The sequence below is a fragment of the Aquila chrysaetos genome, chromosome 5 (assembly GCF_900496995.4).
Source record: "Aquila chrysaetos chrysaetos chromosome 5, bAquChr1.4, whole genome shotgun sequence".
Classification (NCBI taxonomy): Eukaryota; Metazoa; Chordata; class Aves; order Accipitriformes; family Accipitridae; genus Aquila; species Aquila chrysaetos.
The window spans coordinates 39,849,137-39,877,042 of record NC_044008.1 but is presented as its reverse complement, the minus strand read 5'-3'; the positions used below and the strand labels follow the sequence as shown (position 1 = coordinate 39,877,042).

The 27,906-nt window shown below is 45.4% G+C and overlaps 1 protein-coding gene across 3 annotated transcripts; it reads left to right on the top strand.

Moving 5' to 3' along the window:
* The first annotated feature begins 350 nt into the window (after window positions 1–350).
* EDC3 (enhancer of mRNA decapping 3) lies at window positions 351–27,801 on the top strand. 3 transcript variants are annotated; one of them, XM_030014106.2, is made up of 7 exons: window positions 351–478; window positions 2,914–3,095; window positions 4,566–4,879; window positions 11,446–11,781; window positions 20,888–21,041; window positions 22,653–22,870; window positions 23,981–27,801. In XM_030014106.2, exons 2-7 carry the CDS (start codon window positions 2,932–2,934, stop codon window positions 24,313–24,315), a joined length of 1,521 nt encoding a protein of 506 aa, XP_029869966.1. In that variant the 5' UTR covers window positions 351–478; window positions 2,914–2,931; the 3' UTR covers window positions 24,316–27,801. The 3 variants fall into 3 exon arrangements, with proteins under 3 accessions (XP_029869966.1, XP_029869968.1, XP_040979304.1); XM_030014108.2 differs by having other exon boundaries at window positions 369–449; XM_041123370.1 differs by lacking the exon at window positions 351–478 and adding an exon at window positions 3,847–3,904.
* The last annotated feature ends 105 nt before the right edge of the window (window positions 27,802–27,906 follow it).

The window sequence follows — 27,906 nt, the reverse complement described above, 5'->3', positions numbered from 1 at the left end:
CACATGCGGTGGAGGCGATGAGGGTGGGACGGCGGTGACAGATTCGTGACGGACGACGCACGACAGTGGTGATGGAGGTCACGGAGGGGACGGAGGTGCGACGGACACCGCGGAGGGCTCCAGACAGGGCGCCAGACCCGCAGGCAGGCAGCAGGCCGCGCTGACGGGAGCCGCCATGGCGGCGGGCCCGCACCGCGCATGCGCGCCCGGCGGTGCCCGGGGCCGCGCGGGTGGGTGGTGGCGGGTCTCCGCCGCGCATGCGTAGAGCCCTGCCGGCACCTCCCGCCGCGCCGGAGCGCGGCGCTCCTGCGCATGCGCGCCATAAGCGCCAACTCCTCCGCCCCTCTCTATGGTCGCTCCCGCCGGTGGCTTGAGCGCCGCTTGCCAGGCGGGGCGCGGGGCAGGAAGTGACGGGAGCGCTGAGCGTCGCTGAGGCGGAGAGGCCGCGGGTGAGGCGGGGAGCCAGCGGCGGGTGCAGGTGAGGCGGGGGCGGCCTTCCACCCCCTCCCCGCCGCCGTCCCTTCACCCCGAGGGGTCCGGCGGGAGCGGGCCGGGAAGAGCCGGGGCCCTCGGTAGGGGGCTGGGTCTCGCCCGGCCCTCCCGTGAGGCGCGGCCGTGGCGCCGGGCCCTCCCCGGCCTGCCCGGCGCCGTCGCGGGGAGGCTGAGGCCGGGGCAGCGGCTGGGGAGGGGAAGGAAGGCCTGCGGAGGCTGGGCTGAGCGCCTCCCCTCCTGGGCTGCGAGCCTCAGCAGGCCGCCTCTTGCTGGGGTCCACGCAGACGCGGGCTGTGGGGGCCCTGTGTGCTCCTGTTGGGATCAGGCTGGAGGCAGCCCACCCTGATGCAGGCCGGGGAGATGAGCCCTGCTGGGAGCATATATCCCATGCTAGCTTGTCTCTTGGGTACAGAGCGGGTGGGCTCGGTGGCTGCTTTCCTCGTAAATGAGTGGAGCCACCTCAGTGCTAACACATCTTTCAGCTAAGGAGAACGTGCATAGGGGCATCTTTCTTCTCAAGCAGCAGTGCCCAGTGTGCAAAGCTATTGACTTATCGCATACTAAGTTATTGCTTGCAAACTCTGCTTATTAAAGCACTGCATGCATGTTGGAGTAAGTTCCGTGACTTGACTTCCTTTTAAAACTTGTAAGAATGTCAGGTGTATCAGTAGTACACACTTGAAGTAAGAGATATGGGGGAATTTAAAGTATCAGTGAGTTGTATGACAAAACCCCAGAATATAAGACAGAATATTAGATGGGAGGTTTCACTTTCCAGGTGTATGTAAACAAACAAATGTGCTCGTGTTTCTCACCTGTGATGAAGTAAATAATTCAATGCATGTGTAGTTCATTCCCTCTTCTGAATGATTTTCACACAAAGTAGTAGAATGAGAACCTCTGAGGTGAGGAGTCTCCCTTGTTTTAGTTTATGTTTGCACACAAACAGAGATTTTTTTAAATTTTTTTTTCTGCTTGGTAAGAGGAGGCTCTTATTTTTGAAAAGGATCCTTGTAAGATGGTGGTGTGTACTGAACTCTTTCCCTTGTTTTCAAAGAGAGATACAAAAACCAGGAAGGGGAATGAGATTTTAGTTTTACTGCAGATGCTCAGGGATGCGTTATCTGTGTTTTGAAAGTGCTTTTTATCAGTCATCATCTTGGAATCCAGACATTGTTATCATGGGTTGATATAAATACACAGAAACAGGAAAGAGAGGAGGCTGGTCCTGACACATTTATGGCTTAGTGACCAAATTTAGTGTTTGCTTCCCTTTGAAGCATCCCCTGTTTTCAGTTCTCTGAAAGCTGGGGGAAGTGATTTTTTTTTCTGGTAGCATGCATGCATCCTAGTTATTTCGAAGGTCTTTTTCCTTGCATCTTTTTCCAAGAAGCTCAGGACAGGAAGGGCTCGAAGAGAATTAAAATGACTCTCACAGAGATGTGGTTTATATATTGATGCTAATCTTCCTGGATTATCTCCTGTGCTTTCTGTCTTTGTGTTCCTTACAGTAAATATCAAGCGTTCTCCCTCTTACTGTTGATTACAGCACAAAAGGCAAATATATACAGTAGTCACTTTCACTTATGAGCTTGTCAGCTCTTTTGCGCTACTGTGATGCCAGTGAGCCTGTCATCTTCCTGTGTTCTTTGTCTGGAGGAAGAAATCTCAGATCAAAAGATGTGCTTAGCTGCTTCAAAGTGTGTTTATACAAGTTCAGTCAAGCATCAAAACTGAGGGAATTACATGGGACTGAACATCTAACAAAACAAAGTGCGTTTTTCCCCCTCTATTCTGGTAGAACTCGATGCTGGAAAGGAGTGCAGCTTTCTTTTTTCATTCATCTGATTGTGGCAGTAATACTAATACTCCTGGCTGTGGAGAGCATGAAGACTTTTGTCCTGGACTCCAGTGTTGGGTTTTCCCCCCCGCCCTCTGAATCTGTCTGTTCCCTTAAAGGTGTTGGCTTTCATTTGTACGTGCAGAGATTGATATTCTCACTGCTGAGTATTCACAAAAGCTGTTCTGCCCCAGTGTTAGTATGCCAAAATTTTAAAAAGGGAAGTGAAGATAAATTCCCTGTTTGAAATTACAGGGAGAATGTCCACAGGTAGGACTAACTACTAAATATTGCTGTTAGAAGCTGTTGGTCTTGAATTCAGAAAATTATTTCTTTAACGAAGCAAGCAGTGGTCTGCATTACGAACAATTGTATAGGCAAAGCCCCATCCAGGGATTTACACGCTTGCTGTGATCGTTGGTGTCTGTATGGATGTTATTTCCACCCCACAAAGAAGAGAGAAGCTGACAGAGCTGGAGCCTGGGTGGGAGCCAGGGTTCTGGGCTGGGGGATGCAGTTGATGCTGATTCAGGTTGTCACTTTCTGCATCTTGTTACAGCCAGGCCTGTGTCTCTTTACAGCAATTGTGTGCCAGAAATATGGCTACGGACTGGCTCGGGAGCATCGTGTCAATTAATTGTGGAGAAAGTTTGGGAGTCTACCAAGGACGAGTGTCTGCTGTGGATCAGGTCAGCCAGACCATTTCCCTGACGCGGCCCTTCCATAATGGGGTCAAGTGCCTCGTGCCAGAAGTCACCTTCAGGTTAGTGTCTTTGTTTTTTCCTCCTGCCTTTTTCCAGGCAAGGTCTGGGGTGGTTTGGATGTTTTGTTTTGTTTTTCCCCAGAAATTAGCTCTTTGCCTTAAATATCACTACTGCTGCTGGGTGTCTTTGCATGAGAAGTGCCTCTCATGCCTGTTAGTTTGTGTGCAGGAGATTATTTTCTGGCTCTGTGATTATTGTGTTAGAAGTGGTGTAACTCACACTTGAAGGTTATGTGTGGGTGAGATGGTATGTGTGTGTATATATATATATGTATTGTGTGTATACATTCTGTTGTTAGGTTTTTGGGTAGCTGGGGGGGCTGGCATACTCTTTTAAAGCTTTGCCCTCAGCATGTGTACTGTATATAATTAAAGTGTGACAGAAGAGAAAGCAGAGTGGCAGATCAATTAAAATTATTGCCCCAATACAATTAAATTAAGTGCAGTTATTAAATTCAAGTCCATCCCCTCTGTCTCTTGCCATGTTCTTTCCTCTGTGTAGACAGGGGAGAGAGTTTTGAACCAAAAAGCTGAATCGATGCAGGAGTATTGTAGCTCTTGGGAGTTCTTTCCCACCAGCTCCTTGTAACACTGTGCTTAAAAAGAATAAATAAGAGTCACTCGTCACTGGATGTTCTCCTGTTACCTGGCATATTACGATAGTTAAGACTCTGAGTCACTGATTTTTAAATGAGATTGATTCCCTGAAGTCAATACTCTTAATTTTTTTTTTTTTTCTTGGATTTTGAAGAGAGTGAGTGGGGAAGGATGACAACCATGTTCTTCCAGGAGATGTGTGGAAGTCTGTAGTAAGCTCTCACTACTTTTATATCACAGTTGGACAAGTACTTATTAAGTTTAAAATAGGAGACCCTAATTTCTGATTTATTTCTTGCAATCAGTGCAAATGGAGGTCTTTGTAACCACTTCTTTGTTTCGTTTTGGCTTGTGCCCAGTGCTACATTAGTTTTCTTTATCCTTTTTCTGAGGAAACAGGATAAAGCATCCTCGTCTGAGTGTGAATTGCACTAATCTGAGGGTAGCTTTCTGTAGAAATGGATTAAAAGTAATAGTAGCCTCGAGGCTGAGATTAATTTAACAGTTTCTAGGTAATATAATTAATGCAGATTTCTGCAAAGGTCTGTGCCTGTTGCTTCCATTTTCTGCTTGACTGATTCCTGTTTCAGATAGGAACAGAACCTTTCAAACAAAATCCAGGTGCAGTATAGAAATACTCGAGTTGTTATTTCAAAGATTCATGCCATTTCAGCTCTAATATTTTGATGTCTGTAGAAATATCTTGTGTGTTTGAGTATTATATTCCTTTTTTTTTTTTCTTGTTTCTGTTGATAACAGCATCAGAAAAAAACCACTGGACAATGTTGCACGTTTTTCTTTAGGGGTTGTTTTTTGCAAAGGTACTGCAAATGCTAAATTCCTGAACATCTGGTTTTCTTTTCCTGTTTTTAGGGCAGGTGACATTACTGAGCTGAAAATTCTGGAGATCCCAGGGCCAGGGGAGAGCAGACAGTGTGGGGACCTGCAGCAGACAGAAATGGGCATCCCAGGTGTTGGTTGCCAAGTGGGTCCCAGTCAGAATGGCACCGGGAAAGTGCTAAAGAAGCCCATCTCCAGCAGCGCCCCACAGAATATCCCGAGGAGAACGGACATGAAGAATCAGGATATCATCATCTCTCCACAGCAGCAGTGCTCCAAGAGCTACATGGATCGACATGTGGAAACATTGACTCAATCCAAAGGCTTTCGTCGTAGACACAATTCCTGTGAGTATATGTGTTTATCCTGCAACTTTCCTTTCTGCCTACCTGAGTTACCGCTGCAACATCTTCCCTTCTTCAGCGAGAACACCTCAAGTGGTGCTGGAAACTTCTGTTTGTTTGCTTTAATAATTGTGTTGCCTCCTGAAGGAAGGTCTGGAGAAGAGGAAGTTTAAATAGTGAGGAGACAGACTTCACAAGCTGTGCCTCAAAGGATTATAAGTATAGATCTTCCAAATGTCTGGCACTTATCTTCATGATAGTGTTATGATTAGATGATGATGCAATCTCATCCATAATCTTGAGTATGTGAAGAGCAATATACTGGTTTTCTTTACTGCAGCATTTGAGAGAAGTGTGGTTGACGCCTAGTTACTTAAAAAGCAAATAGTTCTTTAACAATTTTTTCGTTAAAGTGAATGTTCAAGTTTAATTAGTGGAGATATTCCCTGTCCCACCCTCTGTATTATTCTGCTTCACCAGCATTGAATGTTAGAAAATGCAGAGCTGAATAATGCCGATTGCAATGATTTCCTCATTCCTGCCATCGTTCCTATTTGAAAATTGCCCAATTGCCAGCCTCCATTTTTCCTCTAAAAGGAACTGGAAACAAATTGCAATATTATAAAGCTTTTCTATTTAAAGCCTGTATAACCATAATCTATTACAACATCACCCTACAAGTAATTACAAATGTTATTTGCTGTGTTGTTAAAAATACAAATTGACAGGCTCTAATGAGGATGATGTAAAGATACAATCGGCACATCTCAAAGTCAAGCATCCGTTATTTTTATTTTTGTTCATAGAATCTTCAGCCAGCTCTCACGCTGTGCCAAAATTGGGTAAGTTCTTTTTTTCTCAAAGTCCCCTGGGCTATGCTCCTTTCCAGATCTTCATCGTGCAATTATTGAAATGTCAGTATATATCCAACGTATTTCCATGACTTAATTGTTGAAGCATCAGTATGTATCCAGCCTATTTCCATGACTTCATTTTTTCCCCTTGCTTTTGTGTTTAGAAAGCAACCAAACCAAGGTAGGCAAGGCAAGTTAAACAGCAAGATCAAAAGCTTTATTTTTGTGGAGAAATTCCTGGACCTTTGGAAGTCTTCCTCCCCCACCAACAGCTGTATTATTTTCTGAAAGGGTTGTAACTCTCTTCATATTCACTTCTTTCTTTTAAATGATTGCCAAATGGGGTTGGTCGGAGGAGGAAGGCCAGAACGATGCTGAGCAGGGAGGCACACGCTCCTTGGTGACCTAACCATCTTCAAGCCTGTCTGGTTTTGAGTGTTTTACTTCTACCCAGGCCTAACTACTGTGTAGTGCTTGCGGTAGGAAGAGAGCTGTGGTTCCTTTGAGATTAATATTTTTTTTTAATTCCCTAACTCTTCCTAAATGCCAGTTAGTTGTTTGAGTATGTTACTTTGGTTGTTTTTAGAAAAACTTTTTCAGACTTCAATGTCAGCTACCTAAAAGTCTAAAATAACTTCTGCTTTGCTTTATTCTGGTTGGCTGGAGCATGTAGGAGGATTACCTCACTTAATGCTGTTTTGCCACTGTCTGGTAGGTCTGGGGTGAGCAGTAAGTACTTCAAACCACTTCAACCCACAAATAGCTTGCGTCAGTTTTACATAAGCACAACTGCAGGTCAGATTTTCTTTTACAGGCTTTGAAACAAGTTGAGCAAGGTGCTAGATGTAGATTATTGTTAGCTTGGATTCATTTTAGAGTAAATGAGGTAGAGAAGTGAACTCTTGCCCTCTAAAATGTGTGTATTTGGAGAGTTGGGCAAATGGTGCATGAATTTTGGGAAGTGGATGGAAGAGGTCCTAGCTTTATGGAGATGGTGGGTACAGGCGTCTGGGGAAGAATGGGCTGAGATGTCATGTAGAACTTAAGTCATACAGGGTTCGGTACAGCTGAAGGTTGACCTCTTGATGCCCTTTAGCGTGCTAAGTCAGGAACAAAGTTCCCCCTTCGGAGTACTTGTGTGACAGGAATCAATAAACAACAAATACCAATGCAGGTTTCACAACAATGGCTTCTGTGCCGTGCTGGCACCGGGCTCGTTCATGCCAGGGCTGGCGGCAAAAGCTCCCACAGGGATCTCGCAGGAAGGCAGCCAGCTCGCTAGAGACTTTACGTTTACTTGTGTGCCATACATGAAAGGTTTTTTTTCCCAAGACACAAAAAAAGCCTGGGAAGTATTGTTTATCCTTTGAGGGAGGTGCTTTTCTGTGCGGCGTCAAGCTGCCAACTTGACATGGAGCCATGTGCTGTTCTCCTTAATAGCTTCACACATACACACACAGGGCAGAGGCGCTGGAAGTTGCAATCCAAAAGGAGCTGGACTAGAAGGTCTGGCTTTCCGTAGCCGCTTGGATCATGCCATGGAAGCAAATGCAGCTGTGAATAGCGGCTTTCAGGCAATGGCTTGGTCTGTTGTGTCACACTAGTGCCCTGGAAGGCAGTGGACGCTCCTCCTGTTAGCCTTATTTCAGATTCTTCTACCTGAGTTTTCCCTTCCCTCCCCTCGCCCTCTTTTTAGGCTCTTCTCCCCTTTTCCCTGAATGGAATCAGCTGCCAGTCTTCTTGCCTGTCTAGATGGTGATGCTTTAAGGGGAACACTGCATAACTTTGCTCAGAGTTTGTTGGAGGCCTCTGCCGTGTTCTGTGCAACTTCTGTTAGGAGGTTGTAATGCAGTCTGTGAAAAGGCAGCCAGTTGTGTGGGTCAGCAGTATTTCAGAGTTGGCATCCGTTGGTATGGATTAGAGAGCTGCCCACCACAATGCCGGCACGTCTCGTTTTGATGAGGTACGGTCTTGGCTCCCATTCATTGTGTCTGCAGGGGAGCCCGGGGAGCTTTCCAGCCATTGTTCTCGCAGCTTTTCTAGTGCAGCTTTTTATTCTGTCAGCATTTACACATTGCTCACATCAGCTGCTTCTGTCCCCTGGGTCCATTGCATGGTGGTGCATCTATCCTCACATTTTGCTTTTCAGGTCAGCTGAGAGTAGTGTGGAGTTGTTTGCAGAAGAATCTGGCAATGAGTGTAAAAACTCTTGCTGAGTAACAGGAATGGTCTGAGTTGCCATAACACTTGACATTGACACAAGAAGCAGGCTTGTTTTGCCATTGTGTTCAGTGTAGTCTCTAGCTTATTCATTTGAACTCTGAGAGTCCCTTGACTATTGCTTTGACCTTGTAGTTTGTGAGTATTTGGAGAACTTGGCCTGTTGTGTTCGTCTGGCTTTTCATTTCTTGTGCGGCTGATAGCAGCAGGGTTGGATGCAATTCCCTTGTTGGTAGTGGCAGTTGCTAGCTTCATAGCAAGTTGTGTACAACTTTGGAGTGGTTTATATGTCAACTTTGGTTTGGGAATCCTTTATCTAGGGCAGAGAGTGAAAGTTGTGTGTTACTAAAAAGCTTTCCCTTTCTCTTAAAACTATGCATGTAAATGACTGGTCACAGCTTGCATGCTGGAATTCTCCTTGCCAGAAAGCTTTACCCTTTCCTCTCTCCTAAATTGTGTTTTGTCACCAGCAATTCTTGAATTCTGCTATCTGTCCTTCAGTGGCTTCTTGGCAAAAGGTGTATTACAGTACTCTGTTCTCACCCAGTTGTTTATAAAAACTTAATGTCTCCAGCAGCTTGAAAATCAGTGTGTCTGAAAACGAAATACCTGTCGTAGTTAGTAGTAATTTCAAATTATTATAAACAGAGACTCTATAAATAGAGAGTATTGTCAAAGTGTGGTAACACTGACCACACAACGCTGTATTGCTAGTTTCAGTTGCTGAAGTACATGCAGAATAAATATGTCATGCTGGCTGTTGTACCGATACTGCTGTTTTGAAGCGGTAAGTGGCTTTGTGCTCTGGTCAGTGATTTTCATGATGCAATGAGGTTAGAGTAAATCCAGTAGGCAGGGTAGCTGTGTTGCTGTGAGAGACTTACACTATTAGCTGTTGTAACTTTGTAGATGCCCTTTAAGGTATTTTATTTAACATAGCAGTGCTGTAGCTATAATGATATAATGGTGTTGGAGAAGAATGGTGTTGGAAAAGCTAACATCTTTCATTAGGCCAGGTGATAAAGCTGGGAAAAGCTGATTCTTCCAGTCTCTTCAGAGCTTGCTGGGGATGCTTGAGCAAAACTCTTTTAAAACTGGTATAAGTTGAGCACTCAAACTGTTGCCATATTTAAAATGAACAAATAAAAAAACCAAAACAAAAAACTTTGCACTAGGAAAATGGTTGGGGCAGGGGGTGGTTTGGTTGGGGTTTTTTGGTTGGTTGGGTTTTTTGTCTTGTTTTTTTTACAGGGAACCATGACTCTGCAAACCCTTGAAGGTTTGGGGTCTTATCTCCTGCTTGTCAAAGTGTGAAATACTAGACTCTGAGTTCTTGTGTGCTTTTTTGTTGTTGCTGGACTATGGCATAATTGAGACTGAAGTTGCAGCAGCTGTTTGAGAGGGAATGTTTTAGGGTGTTCAGGTCTATTTTGTTTAGCTCAAGTACTTGAGAGATGCTCCAAAGAAGGAGCTGCTGAGCATTTCAAAGAGCTTCCTTGCTGTGAGGGCTGGGAAGGCTTTCAGGTTGACCACTTAGACAGTTCTCTAGAAAAAACAAGTAACACACAGTCTCCTTGCTGAGACAATGCATTCTGAATTGAGAATAAAACTTAAGTACATATCCTTAGCAAGTCATCTTTCAGCATGGTGTAAGTTAGATATGGTGTTAGGTGAACTCAATAGCATGCTGTAAAACAAATTCCCCAGGCCTTACAAAGTCCTTGATAGTGTCTGAGAACTCCAGGCAAGCCTGCCTGTATCTTCCAGGAAAGCATGCTCTGCTCCGGTCTTTTTTTGTAGTGTTTTCTATAAAGCCTTCAGGTAATCATAAGGGTGTTCCAGAGTGAATGGCAGCAATTTAAGTTCTGTAATTGAGCTACTGAATAACTTTGCTGTAGAGAGATGAGTTCTGTTTGTTAACTTGGCCAAAATTGGCACATTGGTCTTGAATGTGCTGGTTCGTGTCCTGATCCTGAAATGCACAAATGCTCCTGTAGAAACAATTGACAGGAGGAAGGTCCTTCGATTTCTAGGGGAAGCGCTGCTCCTGTCAATGGAGTGGAGGATTTCACACTTTGGAAATGTGGGAAATTAGAGCTCGGGTTTGTTAGGCAGCTTGCGGCTGCTCCACCAGTCTGACCCGGGGTTACAAATAAGCCTTTCCAGGGAGGAAAAAGAAGGGATTTGTCAAAACCAAGCTAGACTTGTCTGCACTTACAAAGGTGACAAGTAACTTTGCGGGAGGCTGTGAAGATTGTGCCTATTGCAGATCTTTTTGGGATGTTTTCTAAGTATCTATCCTTAGATGACTTTAAATTCTTCCTGTCTTCTCTCACTGATTGGCAATGATGTGTAAAGACAAAAAAATGCTGCTTTTTCATTTATGGAGGAGGTATATAAAGAGCGCACATCATTGTGGTAACTTGGTGGCAATTTTTTTCTGTGTTATCAAATGGATTCTGTCAGTAAACTCATCTGTATAAATTACTCGCAAAGGTGATTATCTTAAGCTATGAGAAATATTTTAGTAGAGCAAGCAATTTTGGCGTGATAACTCTTACTCCATCTGTTGGACGCTGTAGGCGATACCTGTAGTTGCTGGAATTGGCCTGAAATATTTTCTAGTAATTGTAAATTTAACAATGGGTATAACAGATTAATATTATCTGGACCTGAGTTTGTCTGGGTGACCTGAATAATAATGTAAGAAATAAACATTAAAGGGGTACATTGACCTCGTAATTGCATATGGTTTTGTATCAGTCCTTGATTTCCAGTCATAAGCTGGCATTGAGGAGACTTTCATCAGTCTTGCTCCAGAGAAATCAGGCTTTCATGATCACTTGTGATTGGAAAGAAGTGTACTTAAACATGCAAGATGATAAATAGAATAATGAAATAGGAATAAGGGAATGGACTTCATATCTGTACAGAAGTGTGTGCTTGTTGATAGCAAGTGCAAGGAAAAAGAAATGCTTTATATTCAGGGGTTTAAGTTCTCCCTTAAAGATCATTAATAGGTGGCCAGCCTGTTATGAAAGAAAACACCTACATTAGTTTCTGAAATTTAGGGAAATTCCAAAGAAGGTCTTAGGCTGCAAGCCTGCATGAACATGAGCTCAGTATAGGAGGAAAACTGTCCTAGATCACAGCTAGCTGCTTATCTTATCGTTAACATGGCACCATCTTGAATTAAATAAAATGTGGGGAAACACTTACTTTGCAACTGTGGTCAAGCTTGTTTTTCTAACCTTGCTGGTGGAAAGTCCCTGAAAGTCTCTCTCCTGATGCTCTTGTTCTATTTTCTGTTAGCTTATCTTAGCATGAGTAATGCTAAAGATGAGGTCTGCAGCCTCTTTGGGAAGCGAATATCCCTTGAGTCAATGGACTGCAAACATGAGCTCCCCTCTCTTACAAAATTTGCTGACAAAGTCTATGAGCAAATGTGTCTTTTTCCATTTATGACACTTTCAACTTGCTTTTGTTTTTGTTTAGGGTCATCCAGTAGCCGTCATCCGAACCAAGTGACTCCAAAGAAGAGTGGCCTGAAAAATGGGCAAATGAAGAGCAAAGATGATGAGTGCTTTGGGGATGACATTGATGAAATCCCAGACACAGATTTTGATTTTGAAGGGAACCTGGCCCTTTTTGACAAGGCAGCTGTGTTTGAAGAGATTGAAACTTATGAGCGGAGGAGTGGCACTCGTTCCCGGGGGACCCCAAATGAGAAACCAGCTCGCTATCGGCATGATGAGAACATCTTGGAATCGGAGCCCATAGTCTACAGAAGGATTGTCGTACCCCAGAACGCTAACAAAGAATTCTGCACGGGTATGCCACATCCCTTACTGATAAGGATGCAAACTCTGCTGCTTTTCTGGGGCACATGTGGTGGATTGTTTTCCCCAAGGGGTGTCTATCAGCTTAATGTGGTACAAGCAAGGGCATTCATTTACTTAAGATTGGATCTGTGCCTTGTATCTACATACAACCTTCATTTGCAATATTTCTGAGATAAAAAATACTCAGATAGGGCAACAAGGTAGGTGTTTTTGCAGTACGGAACAAAACTGATGGTTGGATAACAAGAATGGAAACTGAATAGGAGCCATTTGAATCCTTGCTTTGATTTCAGTAGCATGATGAACCTGTGCGGTGTTGACCGCTGGCTCTTAAGCGGGAGGGATGGTCTCAGGATTCTGGTACATGGTAGCATGTCATAATTTGTGTTTTCTTGGTAAAAGGCGGGAGATTTCATGTGCTTCTGATACTCCTTGGGTGGTAGTTATATATTTCCACATCGTTTTGTAGAACTTTAAATGTTGTTGGTGTAAAAACAAACAGTTCTGGCTCTTCCCATCCATAATTACAAATATTCATTGTACAAAAGGCTTTTTATGTGGGGTCTCCACCCCACTTACTGTCCACTGCTGCTGTGTGAAAGATCGAGCCCCAGAAAGCTGGATGAACACAGCATTAACATGCATGTAAGGTATGTGTCCTGAAGAACAAGCTGTGTCTTTGTCTCCTTTGCTTTACCTTGTTCTTTTCTTTTAAAATTAAGACTAATTTCTAGGCAGATGCTTGAGTTGAAGTATTTGTCAAGTGCATCATCAGGGGAAATTAGTTTAGCTTGCTGGTGCCAGCTGCTGTGCAGATGTTCTCCTGCAAGTCTGATTTCTGGTCCTCGCTGCCACTAAGTAGACTCTAGGATGGAGGTGAAAGTAGTGTCATGGATCAGTGAGCTGCCTGGCTGCAGGGAGGCAGCGCTCCTGAAATTGAAATGTAGAGAATGATTATTCAGCTCCTAATCCATGGCTCTGGGGAAGGGTAGAATTGTTCTCATTTCATGTTCAGTAGTACTTTTTTGGCCAAGCACCAGATAATGGTGCTTTCACCAGGAGCTGCTTATGTATGCAGATGGATTTTACTGTAAGGAATCTTTTTATTTCTATGCATACACATGCTATCAAGTATAGCATATGTGCTTTATGCTACATTTAGGTGCAGATTCCCTGTAACTTTAGTTGTGGTGTCCTGCCTTCGGTTTGCATGCTTTTTAGGACTTGCAAAACGTAGGAGTGAAGGAACTTTGGCATTCCAGGAACACTTCTTTTCCACATCAGAATAAAATAAAATTTCAGATCTTTTTGTAGAGAGACACTAAATAGCTAATATCCTGGTGGTCTAGCTACTGAGCAGAAGTGTGATCAGGTCCTTGATCTGTCATTCTTTCTCTGCCCAGAAACTCCATCTGGGGTGTGAAACATTTCAGAAAAGGAAGCTGATTCATTTATAATGATTTGCTGCTTTTCAGTTGTTTTTTTTTAAAAAAAAAAAAAGGTTCTGCTATACAACAATATCATAGTTTTGCATTTGTCATCCATCTTCCTATTGATCTGTTGCACTCTCGAATGAGATAAAGACATACTGGGTCATATCAGAACTTGTCCAGCTCAGTATTGTGTTTCCAAGGATATTTAAGGAAAAGTGAAAGAGCAGAGTAAACATGCAGTGAGACTTTCCCCCGAGTGCTTTGTCTTTCACAATTTTAAGACTTCCTGAAGCAGAAGTGATAGTTCAGTATTAATAGCTTTTGATGGGGCTTTTTGTCTTCTGCTTAATTTAACCTATTGCTTTTTAAATGTATGCAAGCTTTCAATATCTCTACAGTGTCCTGTGGCAGGAAGCTTCACTGATTGCCTGCGTGCTGCGTGAATAAGCACTTCTTCATTTTCTTATGTGATTTACTTTTTTTTTTTTTTTTTTTTTTTTAAATTTACTACTTGTCAATTCATCTTCCAGCTGGCTTGTCAGAGAGGAGTCAGGGCCTCTATGTATGTCTAGTCTGAAACAAAAGCTAACCTACTGTTAGCAGCCAGTTTGAGAAGTATGGCTAATATGGTATTCTAGCAGTACAGCTCCTGGGAGGAAAACTCTGACATGCAATAAGCAGCAAGCATCAGTAAGTAAATTCAGGGGATGAAAATGAAATCGTGTTTGCTAAACTCCATCGTCCTTTACTATGGAAACTCTTGGCTCCCTGTTTGCAGTGTGCTGAAGGGAGCATCCCAGTGAAAGGACTGCTGTTTTCTTGTTTTGTTCTTGGCAAGCCTGCTCAGGGAGGGTGGTAAACGACTCCCCTCTGTAGTTGCAGGGTCTTGCTAGCCTCATTAGCTACTGTTTGGTGATTAGTCTCCCCTATGGAATTCTGGGTTTGTTTGGAAGAAAAGCTGTCGTGTCACACAACGGGCAGGGTATTGACAACTACAGTTCCCTGTCGCCTGTGCTGAGCAGGGCACATTCACAGTCCTGTGAATGATGATAAAAGTGTCCCAGTGCTGTGTCTAGATATTTTTCCCACAGAGGGTGACTTCCTTTGTGTCCATTGAGGAAGTTTACTTTTGCTTAGGAAATGCTAATGGCTATCTAGCAAAAGCTCTTGTAAACAGTTGTAACTTGCCTGCTGTTTCTGGCATTCAGTCTAGCGCTTTTTGTAGCGAGTCAGCCCTCTGAGGGACAGAAAGATATTCAGTGTGCTTGGAGTAAAGATGGACTGTTACTTGGAAAAAAAAAAAAAAAAATCCTGATTTCTTTGTTTAGCATCTGGAAGGAGGATGCTAAGCTGTAGGCAGCCTGCCTCTTAGTGGCTCAAAGAGCAGCAGCTGCTGAAATTAAATGAGAGTGTCAAGAGCCCCGAAAGCCATGATTTTGGATATATCTATGGCAGGAATTCTCTTTCTGCTTCTGAATTCTCCCTACAGTTTTCTCTGGACTCCTAAGGGGAGCTCTACTTGCAAAAAGCACTTCCTAGTTATAGGAGAAATAAGTACTTTGTAATTTTTACCCTAGGCCAATCTTGAAGATAATTGTCTTAACACAGCTCTGGCTGATACAGTGATTGTTCTGTCTGCTATAATAGCACCAACAAAGTGATGCTGGTGATTGACAGTGAGCTAATATCCAGCTCTTGTCACTGTGGGAGAGGAAGAAGTCTGTGAATCCTTGCATGCTCTTTTATGCCATGTTTCCATGGCGCTAGGAAATAACCAGGGTTGTGCAGCGGTAAAACCAGCAAATTGCTGATGCCAAGTCTCCAAAAGACTAATCTGCAGGGCTTCCAGTCTGTGTTTTTATTACTAACTAGAATAGGTTGATTCGTGTAGGATGTAAGCAAAGCTTGATAAGGACTTCAGTCCACCAGGATGCTTTTCTGAGAGCTAATTTTATGGAGCCAGTCTGTCAAGTAGGTATACTAGCATGTGTTTTAGAAGTAAGCAGGGAATAAAGATGGGGATCTGTTCCAAACAAAAATGAAAACCTGAAGCTAATAGAGCTTACCAGGTCTTTGATCATGACTGAGCTGAGCCCATCCCTGGGGCTCCACGTATAAATCACTCCCAAATAATAATTACTCTTTACTCTTTTGGGCTGGCTACTATTGATTTCTCTTTATTTACCGTTACATGATGCTTGAAAGGGGAAGTGCAACTGTTTAACAAAAATCCACCTCCCTGGAAAGGCTGATCCTTGTATGAGGTGTGAGCTGTCCTTTTCTACTTCCAGAGCTGTCTAGCTAGAGAATTTAAATGTATAGTTGGCATAGGTCTGTCTCTGTTCCTTCTGTTAGCTATCAGCATTGGAACGATCTGTGTTTGAAGAGCACCGTGTTTTGGGATCAGGTCTTTTGGCAGTAACTGCAAAGCCAACGTTTGCAGGTATGTTGGAGCTCAGAGGAGTTTGCAGTAGGATGGAGTATCTCAGTTCATCATCAGTGACTCTGTATTATATAATCTCAAGCATACCAGGCTGTCTAAATGGTTCCTTTTTGCAGTTCACCTCTCCTTTCCTCTTAACTTTGTTTAATCACTGCTAGCACATATCACATGCATACCATGGGTTCCAGTTCATGATGATTATACTGGATTAAAATCTCCCTCGACTGGACTGTGGGCATCAAGTGGAACTCAAATTCTCACATGCCACACCACTTCAACTTTCTGTTTTCCCACACAGTGTAGGGGGGTGCAGATGCATGCAGTGGGCTTGTACCTGATGCCTGGCTTTTTGTGCAGTGGTGTCTGCCAAGACAGTGTCTTTATGAACTCATTGAGATGAGTAAAGAGGAGAGCTGTATGCCATGTAGGTAAGGTATGTGTTTCTTTCCCTGATGTACTAGTAAGGCTTTGTCCAAAGCAGGTTCTGTTCTAGTTAATGCTGTTAGAGTTGAAAATATGCTGTTTCTATCTCAGTGTCTCTTCTGGAAAATAAGTGGGATTTTTTTAAACTCCGCTGCTATAGAAATTGTCAAGTGAAAGCAGGACTGTGCTCAAAAAATTGGACTAAGTGTTGATATTTCTCTGTGCTCCCCCTAACCAGAGTTCAAGCCAGTCCTTCGAGAAGCCTTTTTTCCCCCATGGTAAGGACATAGTGAAAGAAAATGTACACTTTTGCAATGTAAATGTAAATCAATGCAGCAGGCAGAGCTTATGTGCCAGGGTCACAAAACTAAGGCTGAGTCTGTTCTGTGAGGATGATGCTGACAGTATGGCTTTTTTTTTGTGTGTGTGTGCCATGTCCTTGACTGACTTTTCTACTCTCTGTAGCTTTTAGCTCTTCAGTCTATGGATGACTGCCTTACAGCGATTGCGTATATTGAATGTGTGAAGTGTTTCTGGGATCTCTGAGTAGAGTGCAAATTAAGTTCACTTTATCCAACCACAGGAGAAAACAAAGTGGTCATGGGGCAAAGTCTCTTTGTCCCTCAGACAGTTTTTTGCTCAGCTGGAGTGAATTGTGCACTAATGCTGGGAGAGGCTGACACTAGAAGGTCAGCCAGAACTCCCGCAGAATTTGTCTTAATTAAAAATAATGATGATTAAAAAAAAAATCTAGCCCTTAAGGTTATAGAGAAAATAATTCACACTGGTGGGGCAAGTAACTGTGTTTTGCTGAGTCTGCAGGCAGGTGGCTCCAACTTTACAACCAGCAAAAGACAGCAAGTAATGTCCCATCTACCTAAACTGGATAAGAGTTATACCCACTTCGCGTAACTGCAGGTTCCAGAGCCACACAGCTCATGGTCTAAGATGGAGTTATTTATTGCTAAAGGAAAGGGTTAATGGCATTACATACAGCTTTCAGGAGATCCTAAGTCTAGTTCTATCTCATCCATTCCTGCAGCTTGCCTGCATTTATTTTAGCAGCTAGAGAGCTGCTGAAATGGTCAAGAGAAAAAAAGGTGCTTACGCGCTGAGCTACTCTAGCAGCAACCCTCTCTTCTTTTTTTTTCCTGCAACTGCAAGCATGGGAGGTGTTTGGATTTCTGACAGCAACGTTGCTTTGGGCTTGTTTGGGGAAAAACTCTTATTTCGTTAACTTCTGGAGAGTTAGCTCAGTCCTTCTGCTGGCGTAGGGTGTTTTAATCCAACCGGTATGTGTGTAACATTGCATAGTGAAGCTCAAGGAGAGAACTTGTTCACAGTTGTAGTGCCCAGGACAGAGTGTGCCTCATAAATGGAGAATACTTCATGTTTAATCAGACTTCAGCAATACTCTGCGTGTCACAAAACTGTTTAGTCTATATCTGCCTTTTTTTTTTCCCAGGCAGCTGTAAAATACATTTATTTAATATTAAAAGGCCTGAGCTAATTTATTTTATTACCTTCATTACTGAACAATAAAGATGCACTGTCCAACCCAAACATAATTAAAGTTGGCAGGAGTTCAGTTTTGTTGCAGTAGTGTTATTGTTTGTGGGTTTACACGTCGCCTCCTTGATTGCTTTGCTTTCTGCCAGAGTTTATTTAACTCCCTCGGCCTGGTTTTGATAAGCCAGTCTGACTGGTTGGACCTTGCGTGAGTGCGAAGAAGGGAAGTTCTCTTGGCATTTAAGCCTGCTCCTGAGAGGGAGCAATTAGGACAAAGTGTAGCACTGGCATGCTAAATGCAAGTTCATCTCCTGCCTCTGCTGCCTCCCAGTAACCCCCTTTGCGTTAACCCGCTGGGCACTGGGTTGCATCTAGCTGATGGTAAATGCAGGTTTACTAAAGCTCGTGGTCTGGGGGAAGTGGTTGAGGGAAAGATGTAAATGGTTACAGAGAAGGCGTTGGCAACAGTCATACTAAATTGGGTAGCTACAGAGTATAGATCAACTGTTTCACCCTTCTAGTTTGGAGAGTTTGTGCAAAATTTAAGCAGGGAATTTGTGGTCCCGCAGTTCAGAAGGAGCAAAAGTACAGTTTGGGAGCCCCCTGTTTCAGGTTAGCAGAGGATACGTCCCATCAAACTGTTTGGAGAGATCCTGACCTCAGGTCACTCATTCCAAGTCCTCCCTCAAGCTTGAAAAACAAGACCTGATGAAGTAGCAAAAATATGAATGGGAAAGAGGCAGAGCCGAGCCTTGCGTGACTCTGGGGGCTAAGAGGGTGTGTGAACACAGGGCAGGTGCGTGACTAGTGTGACGGGCTTAGGATTATTAGTGGCTTATGACTCCAAATGTTCAGCTGCTGCTATCAGGAGTCTGAAATTACTTTGATAATATGCATGCTTGTATGTGTGCTGCATGTAATGAAAGACCATTAGCAGAGGTAGCTTAATCAGCGGTTAGCATGCAAGGTCAAGTGTTTGAACGTGTTTGGGCCCTCTGTATCTGCAAAGCACTAGCCAGTGAGTTCAGAAATGAAGGTCAGAAGGATTCAGCAGAATCTACGCCACAACGTTTTACTGTTACCTTGCAGGAATGCCTCCGATTTGACTCTGAAAACCTCAAGATGTACGAAACCTGCCATTTCCGCTGTAGCTTGACTTGGTGGTTTGTGACTGGGGCACCCTGGGGAAATATGGCAGTACAAATAATTCCTCACAATTAAAATACATGCTGCTTTTCTCATTTGAATATAGCACTTGCTTGTTACAACTGGTTCTTGTTGGTTTTTGTCTGCAAAAGAGCCCAAGCCCACAAGTAACTGTTAGGTTTCCTCTCTGAGCAGATGTGTATGCTGTGGCTGCTTCCCTTTGAGCTCGTATCGCTGCAGAGCATTTTCACTGGGCCATGTCACGTTCCCATGACTCTTTCCCATTAGCACAGGCGGTCCGAGCCCTGCCGTGCTGCTTGGCGCTAGGCTGCAATGAGCACCCGGGTGGCTGCTGTCGCCCCAAGTTCAAAGGCGGAGCGGCTGATGGGAGTGCGAGGGTGAGTCAGGGCTGCTGGCCGTTGAACACCGCAGAAGCAGAGCGTGCTGATGGAAGGATCGAGTTCATGCTTTGGCCTGATGTTTGGCGTCGTGCCTGAGCTGTAGCAGGCATCGGTCTGAGTCCTGGACCTTTTTGACCCTTCGTGCCTGACTCCCATGCATCTCATCTGCCTGTCCCAGAGTAGGAACTAACAGTAAATTCACAGAGCCCTCGCTCAGCTGGACTCTGCTGGGATTGCTTGTTTAGGTCAGAGCAGTGCTTATGAATGATGTGAACAGAAGGATCTGAGAGCTTTTTTTGCAGCTGGGCTCCAGCTATGTAGCCATCCCCTATGGGGAGGGAATTAAGCTGTGCTGCTCCTTATCTGGGAGACAGTTAAGGACATCCAGGCCTTGCAGGAGGATGTTTCAAGGGAAGAATAGTGTGTGGTTTTGATTCTACATAGGTGCAAATCCTTAAACAGAGCGAAGGGGCTTGGATATCAGCATTATTTTGGAGAAAAGTTAGAATAAAGAGGCTGATTTCTGTGGCTGAAGATACTTAGGGATATCTGCCTGGCAGCTGCAGCAGTTTTCTCACCTGCCGCTTACATTTTGTCCTTCTCTCTCCATGTACCATAAGTAATTATTTTCAGTTTCCTTGTCCTCCACTCTTCAACACACCGCCAAAAAATTGCTGTGGCTCCCCTCAGAGTGAGCTGCGTTTTGGTGGCAAGGAACCCTCTGTATTTATTTCCAGGAGACTTTACAGATGTTACTGCAGGGTTTATTTCTGTGAAGTCAGTGCCAGCTTGGCCTGCTTAGAGAAGGAAAGTATAAAGAAACAGCCAGAACAGTTATTCAGGTTTGTGTTTCTCTTACCTGCTGATTCCAGGCAAGCTTGCTGCAGAAGTGAGTGGGAAGGATTGTATTGCTGCTTACTGCAGGTGCTGTTCTCAGCATTTAACAAAACCTCTGTTTGTTTTCCCTTGATCCACATGCTGGAGCATTTTGTGGCTCACAGACCAGGCTGTCAAAAATGTCTGAGAAGTATTTTTCTACAGACTTTATTCTTTTAGCCACATCATTCCCCTGCTGCTTCAGTGTATTGTGATTCAGCTTTTGTGTCTGAAGCCAGCCCTTCTGGCACAGCACAGCTCAGGTGGTGGGGACACCTACCTAGTAAGTGTGGGATGTCTTGTTTTGCTGTGATATGTGGGTTAGGGGCTGGAATTTTGGGGCTGATCACTACCGATGTAAGGACGCATAATGCATCCAAGCTTTTTTGGTGGGAAATCTGGTTCACAGCTTCTCTTCTAACTTTCACAGTGATTAGGAACAGTTACATGTGTTTGGGCATGGGTGTGGGTTAAAGCACTGGTGGCCTGGAGACCATTAAGAAAGAACTTAATATTCAGTCTGTAAGTCAAAAAGGCCTTCTCAGTCCATGTGTTGCTAAAATTGCCAGTTGCCTGCTGAATTTTTGTGGAAACATATTATTTCAAGCCCAGCAGTTCAGTTTAGCTGTCTCTGCTTCACTCAGAGTAAACTGACTCTGATGCGCTAGTTTGGATTAATTTGATGGTCTCAGAAGGAACCTGGATTACTGTGTTAAGCAGACCCTTGGAAACAGCTAATAAGCCTTTTCACTGTCATTATTTCTAAGTGCTGTTATATAAAAACTTAGCAGTCTGCAGCATTCTGGAAAAGTCTCTGATTATATCCATTTCTCTCTTCCTCCTTCCCCTCTCTTTGAACCTTAGACTCCGGGCTGGTTGTTCCAAGCGTGTCTTACGAGCTTCACAAAAAGCTGCTCTCGGTTGCTGAGAAGCACGGGCTGACTCTGGAGCGGAGGCTGGAGATGACGGGAGTGTGCGCGAGTCAGATGGCCCTGAGCCTCCTTGGGGGACCCAACAGGTAAAGCTGTTCCCTTTCACTCTGCTGTGGGCTTGCCCCCTCTAAGCAGAGCTCAGCTTATCTTGTTCCGCTAAGCGGGGGTGAGGTAAAAGAGGCTGAGAGGTTACCTTTGAGGTCAATGTAATGTGGATGCCTGCTTGCTGCTTGCAGTAGTCCCTCAGTGGTCCTGCAGCTGGAAGCAGCCGTCCCCTCTCTGCCTTCCTTGCCTCTGAAAGAAAAAACTCATTCCAATGCTGTGCAGACCTGTGTTGTAGCTTGTGTATCAGCCTGTTTCCAGATAATCATGAAAACAAGTGTGAGGCTTAGGTTTCTGAAGCGGGAGGAAGATTTACAGTAGGTTTCCATGTTGACACTGCTTTTTCCCCCTCTCTAGTCTCTCTAGGAAAGGGCTGGCTGAACATACCATCTTGGATGAATGACTTACTAAGGGTTTCTTTTTGACTCCTGTGTCCCAGGAGCAGAAGTGTCTCTTGAGTCAAAGACAAAACAGACAGAGCTGAGATTTTTCTCTCCACTTACTGGGAATTTTTTCAGGGAACTGAGCTTTGCACAGGTGTAGCTCAAGGCAGATTAAACCATTGCAGAATATCTAGCGAGCTCGTCCTTTTTGCAAAAAAAGTAAACCTTTCCTTTGTTGTTTTTACATGTTACAGTTTAATAATATCAATAAAACCAAAATTCAGCTCATGAAGACAAAGTGCTGCTTAGCTTTTCACAATGCTAAATTAGCTTTCAGGCATCCACACCTAAAGTGAGAATATCCTGCTCTTTTGGAGGGCCCAATTTGCTAGCAGGCTTGGAGTGCACTTACTGCTTTTCACATGAATATAATATATGTGCTGAGTTTTTTGAAGGGGTCTGCTCTGTGCCTGTGCTTACCGTAGTTGTTGATGTGGGCAGACAATTGCACGTGTATTTTTATGTTGTTGATAGCCGCTCCAAATTATTTGCTCTTGAAATGCAAGGTAAGGCTTAAGTCTCCATCTGTTTGTTCGGTAGTACTTTACCAGGACCCGATCGCTTACTTGAGGGCAGTAAGTGATGACATACCAGGCAGCATTAACCCTATCAGCTGAAACTCCTACTGTAAGCCACCCTTGATGGCTTGCAGGCCATTTAAATAAATCAACTTTATTTTGCAGTTGCTGAGGCTTAGGGAGTAGAAATTATTTTTCTTCTTTTTCTAACTGTGGCTCTGCTGATGGGATAACTCGCCCCATGTTTTTAAGGTTGTATAGTTAGCTTTCTTCCAAAATCAAGAGGGGAAAAGGAAAAAAAGCCTCCTAAAAGTGAAACTGTATCGGATTCAGGCTTGCCACGTGAGCAGTGAAAATGCCCCCTGCTTTGAAAGTATAAGTTGTCTTCATGATGAGCCAGGATAGACTTGGGACCTTGTGCTCTCTGCTGCGGGTGCAAGGAAGTCTTGAAGGGAACGTGCAAGCAGAGCAGCTCTCTAATGTCAGCGCTACAAAAGGATGTGGGTTCCTTCTTCGGAGGCAACGGAAGGTTTGCAAAACACCTGTCGATTTGCATTTTACTGATTTTTCTCTTGTAGGAAGAAGGTAAGATATTGTTGGGTTTATTAACAGTCCCCTTTTGTCTGCGTTTTAGGCTGAATCCAAAGAACGTGCATCAGCGGCCCACGGTAGCCCTGCTGTGCGGCCCCCACGTGAAGGGAGCCCAGGGGATCAGCTGCGGACGGCACCTCTCCAATCACGACGTCCACGTCATCCTTTTCCTACCCAACTTTGTCAAGATGCTGGAATCCATCACCAACGAGCTGAACCTTTTCAGCAAGACGCAAGGCCAGCAGGTGTCCAGCGTCAAAGGTAAGCGACTGAGGAGCATATCTGCTCTCTGCCGCCCTCGCAGAGACCTGTGCCGCTCAGCTCCCCAGTGCCTGCCCTGTCCGGTGGCACCATCTAGTGGCACTGCCATAGGCAGGTGGCTGGTCGGAGGCTGGCGGGACAGCAGAGACTCGAGAGGTTCAACAGTGGAGCAGTTGTGCTGGTACAGATGTTTCCTGTATGAACAAATACGGAAGAGCTGCTGTATGGATCTGGTTCAGACCAGCCATCCTCTTAGGATAAGGGCCTTCCTTGTTCAGCATATTGAAACTGCAAGTAAATGAGCATCCAACTGCTGCTTCAAACCAAGCAGACGGCTTTGCTGAACTAGTCCCAGCAGCTGTCAAAATTCAGATCTTAGTATGCCCTAGAATAAACTGATGCTCCATCTTCTGTGACAGAGCTGGCTTCTGTTTGTCATTTCACTAGCGGTGTTTTCAAACTGGGTTCATTTAAACTTCTTGGGAGAAACAAACCTGGGAATTAGGGCACTGCACAATGTTTTGGCAGTGGAGGGCTGCGCTGGCTGAGCTACTTGCCCGTTACAGAAGAGGTGTCCTTGTACCAAGGACTTTGTGGTCCATCAGGTAAGAGGAATGCAGCAGATGTGGTACAGAGCAGGTGAGTGCAGTGAGACCGATGGAGGTCAGTGGGGCAGGCAGCAGTGCAGCACACAAGCTGCCTTTCCATAGCAGAGGTAGTTGATGTGTCGCAGGAAAAATAGGCCTTTTTTCAGTTTGAGGAATATAAAGTGATCCTTTTACAATGGAGGGAGAGCACTGCTGCTTGCCTGGGCTGGTGAGCTTGCTCAGTGGCAGCATCTGGGGCTGCTCAAGTGCTGACCACTTGATGAGATTTTGTATCTGAGTCTGAACGTTCTCTGGAGTGCTAAAGAGCTTTTAAATATTGGTGTTGGTGTCTTTTGCAGGACGGCAGCAACAACAGGTAAGGCCAGACTGTATGCAGTGAGGCTGTGCATGTTGGAGGCAAAAATGAAAAATTTGCTGGCAGTGCAAAGACGGAATGCACTGAGCCTTAGTTCATGGTTTCAGGTTGGTCCTCGGTGCTCAGCGGTGTTTGTGTTTGTTTCAGATCTCCCAGATACCCCTGTTGACCTGGTGATCAACTGCCTGGATTGTCATGAAAATGCCTTTTTGAGAGATCAGCCTTGGTACAAAGCAGTTGTGGACTGGGCCAACCAGAACCGGGCACCCGTCCTCAGCATAGACCCTCCGATAAACGAAATGGAGCAGGGCATCGATGCCAAGTGGTCGCTGGCCTTGGGCCTGCCCCTGCCCCTGGGTGAGAGGGCAGGGCGTGTGTACCTCTGTGACATTGGCATTCCCCAGAAGGTCTTTCAAGAGGTGGGAATAAACTACCACTCGCCCTTCGGCTGCAAATTCGTCATCCCCCTGCACTCCACTTAGAGCCCGTCCAACCACACGGCTCTGAAGGGAGAGAAGAGAGAAGGAGGAGGTCTGTCAAATAAGCTGTCCAGTGGATCCTGACTAGTAAACTCGTGACGCCTTAAGGATGTGAAGTTCTGGAGAGTTTTCCTTCCAGAAGAAACATTGCGTATTCAAAAAAAAAAAAAAAAAAAAATCACAAAATGAAACAAAAAAAAGGAGGAATCGAATGTTCCTGCAAAGCTGTTTTCATTCTCTTGTGCCATTGTATGAAGGGAACACGCAGGAAGATGGTGTCTGTCCCTGGCAAAGGCGGCCGCTGTTGCCCAGGCCCGGCCGGGAGGCTGTTTAATGAGGGGGTGTACGTGGAGGTGGTACAAGTGATGGGTGGTTTGGAGATTGGAGATGTGTTTCTGTCCTTCTGGGCGACTAGACCCAGCAAGGGCGTCCTGGTGGGAACAGCACCCCTTGATTGTGTAGAAATACTTTCTGTTGCAGTCATACCGGGAGGGAGGATTTGGTTTCGTTCCATTGTTCTTTTTGACTCACCCCTCCCCTGTTTTATGTTCCTGAAGGCAGTTGTAGCTCGTTCTCCCTCCTGGACCCTCCAGCCCCTCAAGGAGAGCGTTCCCTGTTCAGAAAGCTTGTGTTAAGAGCCAGAAGCTCTCAGGTCGCACATGCTCTGGGAACACCGGTGTCCTCAGCTAGGCCTTACTTGCTTATATACTCTGTTGGCTTTTTGTTTGTTCGGTTGGTGGGTGAAGCCCAGGTCTATGGGAGCGAGGCGTGTTTTGGAAAAGAACTTTTCCAGGATAGTTGTGGGGTTTTGGTTTTGTTTTTTCTTTCTTCTTTCTGGCACGGTGAATGGCTGAATCAGGGAAAGCATAGTGAAGCAGGGCAGCGTCACTCTGACTTTGTTGCGTGGTGTGTGGTGCAGGTGATGTTTGGGTAAGTTCCCTCCAGTGTTTCCAGTATCCCTCAGTGTGGTTTGGGAAGTAGGTCATGGATCCGTTCATTCTCTTTGGGCTCAAAGCCTGTGTATGGGGTGGGCTTGTGTTTGTGCACATGTGTGCTGGGAACAGCTTGGGTCCTCAGCTCACACGGTCCTGTTTGCCTGCAGGAGATGGTGTGGTGAGAGCTGCTGCCCTCCTGGAGGGGTACGGCAGGAGGTTCTTGTCTGAATTACTGTAGGGGATCTGCCCCAGGTTGCTCTGCTGACTGCTGTTGTGCCGCACTCGCTTCCCATGCGCTGCTGGGAAGCGTTAGGTTATCTTTTCCTGTGTTGATTTTGTTGGCCCAATGTTTGTTGGCCCAGTGGAGCCTTGGTGCAGTGCCTAGAGCAGGGACAAGCTGAGAAACCATCAGCTAGCTGGCTTTGGGAATCCATCGCGCTGGCTCTGTGCGTGCTCTCTGAAGGCTTTGCGCCTGGTAGCCGACCCAGGGAAGTGCTATACCTAGAGCGGTGCAGGACGTGCCGTAAGGGGCAAGCTGTTCTTCAGAGGAGCCAGGCAGATGCAAGGCAGGGGCCCTATTCTTGCAAAGAGGCGCTCGGCTCCCTGCTTGCTCCCGGTGCCGTGAGCGTGGGCAGCGCTTGGAGCTCTGCTGCTCTTCTGCTACCTTACCTGTCCCCAGAGCTCCTGCAGGTACCTAAACCTTGCACAGACCCTGTTCTGGCATCTGGGAGAGCTTCAAGCGGTGCCTTTTCTCCAGGGGAGCTGGATCCCTTCTGAGGCTGAAGCGCAGGGATGTGTGGAAATGGTCACCTACTGTTGTAGCTGCTCTGAGGCTGTGCGCTGCTAAGCAGGTAGAGTCCCACTTAACAAACCTATTGACCCACTTGTGCTCCGAGTGGTGAGGATTTACAGATCAGGCACTTGCCTTTCCCTTTCATCTGCTTAGAACAAAGGCCAAGCATATCAGAGGAGGAGGGAAGAGACTTCCCTGGTTGAAAAGAAGCAATTGAGCAGTTAATACTGCCTGGAAGCGTGGAGCAATGGGGTAAGACCCAGCCTGTATGACAGGAGGCTGGTGAGCGCTGGACTTGCCCCCACAGCTGCCTGAGGTCTCTTCCCCTGCCAAACTGCCTGCACCTTGCCGTATCTACCTCAGCAGGACGAAGGGCTCTGCCCCTTTCTGTGTCTGGACCCCTGGTTCCCCTGAGCTGCTCTGTCCGCTGGCTTATGTCGAGTGGCCTTAGCACTCGCACGGAGGGGCTCGGTGACTTGTGTCAGTGCTGTGACGGGGTGTAGCTGTGCCCTCGAGTGGTTCCTCTCCCATAGAAAGGGCAAAGCCGAAGCACCTGTTCCTCAGGTGAGCTATGTTTCAGCTAGAACTGTAGTGGCATTTAACAAGCTGTGGCTCTGACTTGGCCGTACTGGGAAGGGATCGCAATGGGGTTGGTCATTTAAAATACAACTGTGAGGCTTCCCTCTGCCTTTTTTGTTTCTCAGCTCTTTCGGCTTCATCTAATCTTTAGCCAGGCAGAGGAGCGGCAGCTGGCTTAAAAAGGTGGATGACTGGTCCCCTGGTTGTTGCTGTAGTACAGTGTTAGCTTTAGTCCCCTTATTTTCACTTTCCTTGCTCAAGACACTTGGTAAGAGAACTTGCTGTTTCAATTTCTGCTTTCCTTGAACCAGGCTGCAGGCTTTCCTTGCCCCTTCTGGGTTTGGCTATTAAACTGTAGATTGTACGCACTGAGCGCTAGCAGTGTAGAAATATTCAAGGCTTCGTCACAGGGTCCTTTTCTGCCTCTACACTGCTGCGCCACTGGCTGAAGTTACGTGCCCGGAAGGGCACTGAACCAGGTAAAGATGTTTTTTGCAGGGATGGCAGCTAGGATCAGGTCTGCTCCAGAAAGCATTAAGGTCCTGTGCATTGCCAGCTGTGCAGCAACAGGGTTCCCCATGTTTAAGCAAAAAAAAAAAAAAAAAAAAAAAAAAAAAAATAAAGTGAGCGGTGTTGCACAACAGGAGGGTACAAACCCTCATGTAAGGAAAGGGATTCCCAACCCCTACCTGCGTGGTGTTTAGGGCGCAGCAGGCAGCTTTGGGCTGTGTTTGGCACGGTTAAATGTGACATTGTGCTCACTTTCTGGAGAAGAGAGTAGATTTGGGTATTTGGCTGTACTTTCCTTCAGATACAAAGGCTTACTTGAGGAAGTACTGGCCTCACTCACGTGAAAGGCATCTTCTGTGCAGATGTGAGCTCTTCTGGAGCACTCGGAGACCCAGAAAGGGGTCTGGGTCCCTTCTTCTCCCCCTTCCCCCACATTGCCAGAGTTAATTCAAAGAATGGAACACTTTTTTTAGCTGTGTTTGAGATGATAGTTTCTACCTACAACCTTAACCACCATCATAGGAACTGCCTGCAAGTGCTGCTCTGGTCACTAACATGTGAAGAAGCACTATGTCACTGCTTGATATTCCATTTGTGACCTAATGTTTGTAACGACTAATTCCTGCCACTACTGGGGGAATGCCCTGAAATAAAGTGCAACTATTCACGTGTGCTATTTGTGTGCAGCTATTTATTTGTCCACTATCATTCTAGAGCCTGACACCACAGCTGGAGCAAGCCTTCCTGCTGCTCTGCACTGTTCAGAGGAGCAAGGAC